Below are 6,261 nucleotides of genomic sequence, written 5' to 3' on the forward strand. Positions count from 1 at the left end.
TTGATAATGTGTTTTATATACGCAAAATGGCTGACGAAGAGCCACCAAGCCTAAACCTTAGTTATATACACATTTTGAATTTTACACATCTTTCTTTTTTTTTTTTAATGTTGGGGGAGAGAAAGAGGAAGGGGTAGGAGGGAGAGAGAATTCTGAGCAGGCTCCACGTCCAGTGCGGAGCCTGACATGGGGCTTATCTCATGACCCTGAGCCGAAAGCAAAAGCTGGACTCTTAACTAAGTCACCCAGGCAGCCCCCTCCAACCCTGGATTTTAAAAACTTAGTGTGGGATGGGGAGACACAGATGGGAGACAATACGACAGCCAGTTTAGAACTTCTTCCTGTTGGCAAGTGCCCACCTCCTTGTCAAAATCCCACATTCCCAGGCCCCCTTTTAGCGAGAGTGTCGGCATGTCCTTGAGGAGTTGTAGGCCCTGGCCAATGGGAAGCCTGTAGGAAAGCTACTTGTTTCCAGAAGCAATTTAACTGATATGGAGGGTCAGATGATGAGAGCCAAAATGACACATCTTGGCTCTTTACCAAGAGCTGGCACTGCTGAATTAGTTTCTTCTGTAGTGTCCTGTTCCTAACTCTAAGACAACACTTGCTACCCTGGCCTATAACTGTTTGTGTGTCTGTCTTCCTCTACTAAGCTGAGTTCCTGGAAGGTGTTAGAAAGCATGCCTATGGAGACTAGGGAAGGCAGGAATGACCCCCACAGTGGAGAAGCCCTGAAAGTAGGACTTAACCCAGTGCTCTGAGAACTGCTCTTCTTTCCAAGCAGGAAGCCAGAGTGGTGGCCAGGGAAATGCTTCCCTGCGAAGACTCAACAGTCTGGGGATGAGTTCTGACCTGCAGGCTCTGTCCTTACAGTGAGAAAAAGCCTTCCTCCTGCAGCTCCCAGGGTTTCTGCTAAGTAAGGGAAGCCAGCGGAGTCTAGGGTCAAGACAAGTGTTTTTATTTACTGATATTTAGAAGACAGTCATAGTTTGTGCCTTAAAAGCTAGATCATGAGCTTAAAAATAGAAAAATGAACTAGGAAATTGTTTGCTATTCATTTAGGTCTAATTTTTGAATGGTCCAAAAGGCAGGAAGGCTCTAGCTTGAAAAGAATTTAAACCCAGTTCAAGTTATAGAGGAACAAATGAGTTCTAAGTTTTGCTGAGCAGGAAACATCATCAAGGAGACAAAGTTTAAATAAAGTGAATTTGTTATTGTCAACTTAACATAGCACACATGTTCATGATTTCGGTTACTCAGAATCTGTGAAGATACTTTTCAATGCTCCCTGTAAAGACTTACAAGGTTCTGATGCGAAAGTGTCCAAGATGAAAACCTGTGGCCAAGACACAACCATGATTTTCTATAGCATAAGCTTTCTGTGTCAGAACACCTTCAAGACTGATGTGGGGCTTGAGGCTGTCATGCTTTGGGGGCCTGGGGCTGGCTGACATTCTCCCTGGGTAGCTGCTATGGCTACAGTATGGAAGAGAAGTTGATGAAAAGAACCAAGGTTGGGCCGTGTGGGTGGCTTAGTCAGTAAAGTGCCCAATTCTTGCTCTTGGTTTAGGTCTTGATTTCATGGTCATGAGTCTGAGCCCTGCACTGGGGCTGGACATGGAGCCTACTTTAAAAAAAAAAAAGAACCAGGATTATGGAGTCCTTTCCTGAAGGCTTGGGAAGAGGGTGCATTTATCTGCTTACTGTGTTCCACCAAGCTGTAATGATGGATACGGGATGCGAGAAAAGGCACTCGGAGATGAATGGAGGGATACACAGAGTGAGCACCACTCAAGATTGCTCTAAAGGTCACAGAGCTGTTCAAGGCTGCACGAGTATCATCCAAGTCCTCATTCCTGCACTCTTGAGACTAGCACTAGGGTAGGGCCAGAATGACTCATACCAAGAAAAGACTGCTTTTATGGATTGCGGTGACCACCTATCCAGTAACATAAAAGTGCAAAATGGGATGAGAAATCAGTTGATTCTTTTGGGAGAAGAGTGATGTGGGAATTCGATTCTAAACTAGGGAGGAAACAAACAGCCCTACAGGATGTGCTCCTGGGCAGGACAGGAAGAGAAGCCTGACCTGCAGCTGTGTCTCCTGACCTTGTGTTCAAACAGGAAGGTTCACTGCCTTCCCCTACATAACCAATCTAGATCCTATAGCTCTACGAGTATTTGTTCTCACCACTTTTAAGTATGTTGGGGGCTGTCTTCTTTTTTTGTGGCCTTCACAGGTGAGGCCATTGTGTTCTTTCCAGAGTCCCTGACACTTCCTACATTTTGAATATACTATTCAAAATGTTAGATGGCTTTCCTTTGTGAATGTGTATATATTTTTTAAACTGTGGTAAAATGCACATAAAATTCCCATTTTGTTTTTTTTTTAATGATTTTATTTACTTATTTGACAGAGACAGACACAGCGAGAGAGGAAACACAAGCAGGGGGAGTGGGAGAGGGAGAAGCGGGAGCCCAATGCGGGACTCGATTCTAAGACCCTGGGATCATGATCTGAGTGGAAGACAGATGCTTAACTAACTGAGCCACCCAGGCGTCCCTATTCCATAAACCACATCTACAAGGGCCCTTCGCCATGTCAGGTAACGATATTCACAGGCTCTGGGGATCAGGACATTTTGCCCACCACAGTCTGCCCTCGGGACTCCAGATTCATATTCAGCCTGCACCCCTACAGTCACCTCAACCCATGACCGGATGCCAAATCTCACCATTTAAATCGAGTACAGGTGAAGACACTGGATATGACCCATTCTGGGACATACTTCCTTTCCAAAGGGAAACAATGGAAGGAAAAAAAGGAGTCATCACTTATAATCAATTTAGAAATCCAGCTGGGCAAACTCCCTAATATATCAGATCTCAGAACCCTGTGGTCATGGCGCTACTGTGCAAGCCTGCCTTTTCTCAAGAAAGGTAGCGTGTCTGCAGCTGAGTCGTTTTTAGTCAACCTGCTTCCTTTCTCTAGAACTCTGGGCATCTGGTGGACTCCTTCCCATCCACACTCCGTGTCTTTCAGGCCAAGCTGCAGTGTTTCTGCTGACATGCGCACTCTACCCACAGCCAGTTCCCCGCAGAGCCCACCTCTGCTTTGGGCTTCTGCAGAGATGGCTGAGGGGGGATGCCCGAGACGCCAAGAGACTCCCTTGTCCGCCTGAAGGGATCTGAAGGGTTCTCCCTTGACCTCCTAAGAGCCTTTACAGGACTGAAGACTCTGACATTTGGAACACATCCTTGGTCTTCTCTCCAGGCGCATGCTTCTCCTGATGGCTGAAGTCTTAATTTTGGGGTCTTCTGTCCCCTGAGCAGGATGGGAGTTTCAGGAACAACCAAATCCTGTTCCTGCCCCTCAATCTCTCCTGCTTACATTTTTCTCTCGCCATGCTCAGCCCCCAAGTTTCCTCAGCTACATGTCCAGACCCATCTATACCTTCTGCTTTCTACACGACTGAGACGAACCAGCTGAGGTTCCTGCCACCGACATGAGAACACGCTCTGCATGCACTTCTGAGTCCTCATCTGCGGCTCTGTCTATGGGGGCTCGGGTCTTCTCCAAGGCAATTCTGGCTTTGCCCATGATGCTCCTCCCTTGCTTCTGAGCCCTCAAGGGGGAGGTTTCTAAAATCCATATTTCTACTAGTTCAAGGCAATCTAGGCTTTTTCTACCCTGGTTTTCAAAACTGCTCCAGTCTCTACCCATTATCCAATTCCAAACTTAACTTCCACATTTTTAGGTATTTGTTACAGCAGCACCCCATTCTGGCCCCAAAATCTGTGTCAGTTTTCTACTGCTGCTGTAGCAGACCACAATTTTATTAGCTTAATGTAATATAATTTTTTTTTTTTTTTTTTTTTTAAAACAAACGCATTCTTTTACAGAGCTGTACGTCAGAAGTCCAGCATGGGTCTCCTCCGACAAAATATCCAGGTATCATTGGGCTGTCACTTACTCTGGGAGAAAATCTATTTACTATTCCTGTGGGCTGTCAGCAAATTCATTCGTTGGGGCTGTGGGACTGGGATACCCATTTTCTTACTGGCTGCCAAATGAAGGTTGCTCCCTGCTTCTAGAAAGAGCCACATTCCCTGGCTCAAGGCCTTCTTCCTCCATCTCAAAGGCCAGCAGCAGGAGGTGGAGTCCTCACACCTTTCTGGGTCTGTCCATCACTATCCCTCTGACCACAGAAAGGCTCTCTGCTTTTAAGGAGTCATGTGATGAGACTGGGCTCACCTGGATAATCCAGAATCATCTCCCTACCTCCAGGTCCATAACCTTAATCACATCTGGAAAGTCCATTTGGCCATAAAAGGTAACCGGCTCACAGATTCCAGAGGGCAGTGACATCCTTGTGGGGTCATTAGTCTGCCTACCAAAGCTGTGGTAAAGGACAGCTGGGAAACCATGTGCTCAGATTTCAAGCCCCAGGTAGTAAACCTGCAGGATCACATGCAAGTTTCCTCGGCTCTGCCTGTTGTACTGTTTTTCTAAAATGAGGGCCATAGTACCTACTTGTGCTGGACAATGGAAGACTATTCACTGCTCCTAATAGTCATTTCCCATGTCATTCTCTTAGTAATGAAACCCACTTCTCACCCTTTAAATTCAAGTTGGACATAGAATCACCCAGCGAGAGATTACATATGGTGTCTGCCTTGAAACTAGGTTGTGGCCACATGACTCAGTCTAGACCGATAGGGTAGGAGAAGTCACAGGCACGGATGCGTGCGTGTACACACACACACACACACACACACCCCTTACAACTAAAAAGATGCCTGGCTGGCAGCTTTGTTCTTTCTCCTCTTCTATGGGCTGGAGTACAAATGTGGTTACACTCCAGTCACCATCATGCAGATGAGAATACCACCTTCGGGAATGGTGAAACAACGTGATAAAGGAACCTGGTCTCTGAGCGACCTCATGGGAAAGATCTGCCTGGCAAGGCTGGGCCATTATAGGAGAAAGAAATGGCCTTATTTAAGCCAACGCATTTAATGAGTTAATATTTGTAAAGTGCTCAGCCACAGAGGGAGTGCTAAACGGTAATGGTGCTTATTATTACTGATGGCATTATTCTGCATTCTGGAGGCTATAATTTTGCTTAATGTCTCAGGCCACTAGTATCCTATAGGAAACATGGATATAAGGAACATTAGTGCAATCTAATCTAGTTAAAGTGTGTGATTTGCTTATTTGTTCGGGATCAGAAGGAGAAGACGAATGAACATTTACTGAACTCGCGTGCACCAGGCACTGACTCCAGGACCGGCTCTATGAGGCTGAAGAGATAAGGAAACAGAGGGGGTTACGGTCGCTTCCTGAGGTCCCTCTAGATCTGCGTGGCCCGAGAGCTTCCTCCCCACAACACTCACTGCCCTCCTCCGCCAAGGGGCAGGCTTTGGCAGGCTAAAGGGGGTGGGGTGGGGGGTGGGCAGCTGAGAACTAGCAGCAAGCCCCTGAGGTTACTCACATGGAGGTTCGGTACTTGATGTCATCTTTCTCAGCCAGCTCTTCACAGGTGAGGCCATTGTGTTCTTTCCAGAGTCCCTGACACTTCCTACAGGTTTCCTGGGGATAGAGGAGAGAGACAAAGACAGCTCCTGGTGAGGAGACACCATACAAGCTTCTTCTGTTCAACAACAGGAAATGCAAAACCACCCTCATGTGGCTTGAGTTTTTCCTGAAGATGGCTCTCCCCTTCCAGCAGGGATATTTCTTTCTTTCTTTCTTTCTTTTTTTTTTTTTTTAAAGATTTTATTTATTTATTTGACAGACAGAGAGAGAGAGATCACAAGTAGGCAGAGAGGCAGGCAGAGAGAGAGGGGGAAGCAGGCTCCCCGCTGAGCAGAGAGCCCGATGCGGGGCTCGATCCCAGGACCCTGAGATCATGACCTGAGCCGAAGGCAGAGACTTAACCCACTGAGCCACCCAGATTGCCCCGCAGCAGGGATATTTCTAAAGACATCTCTCAAGAGAAAAGATAAGAATCGTGAGAAGAAAGCATGGGGGAAACTTCCTTCTCCTTAGAGCCTCCCCCCAAAAAGGGGGGGTGCTTTCCTCATCGCCCAATTGATAAAAGGCCTTCAAAATGCCAGGAGCCACCTGAAAACAAAAAACAAAAAACAAAAAAACCCCCACAACCCCCCCCCCCCCACCAAACATGGAAGACAGACTTATGTGACCGCGATTTTTTTTTTTTTAATTTATTTATTTGACAGAGAGAGATCACAAGTAGG

General features: G+C 46.6%; 1 protein-coding gene across 5 annotated transcripts in view; it reads right to left on the bottom strand.

Moving 5' to 3' along the window:
* The window catches only part of RNF216 (ring finger protein 216), a 142,795-nt gene that overhangs the window by 16,880 nt on the left and 119,654 nt on the right, over positions 1-6,261 (bottom strand). For all 5 annotated transcript variants that reach the window (XM_032326721.1, XM_032326718.1, XM_032326720.1 and 2 more), the window contains exon 14: positions 5,496-5,593. In XM_032326721.1, the coding sequence (XP_032182612.1) occupies positions 5,496-5,593 (98 nt within the window). The remainder of the gene's footprint in view (positions 1-5,495; positions 5,594-6,261) is intronic.

This window comes from Mustela erminea, chromosome 20 (assembly GCF_009829155.1).
Source record: "Mustela erminea isolate mMusErm1 chromosome 20, mMusErm1.Pri, whole genome shotgun sequence".
Taxonomy (NCBI): domain Eukaryota; kingdom Metazoa; phylum Chordata; class Mammalia; order Carnivora; family Mustelidae; genus Mustela; species Mustela erminea.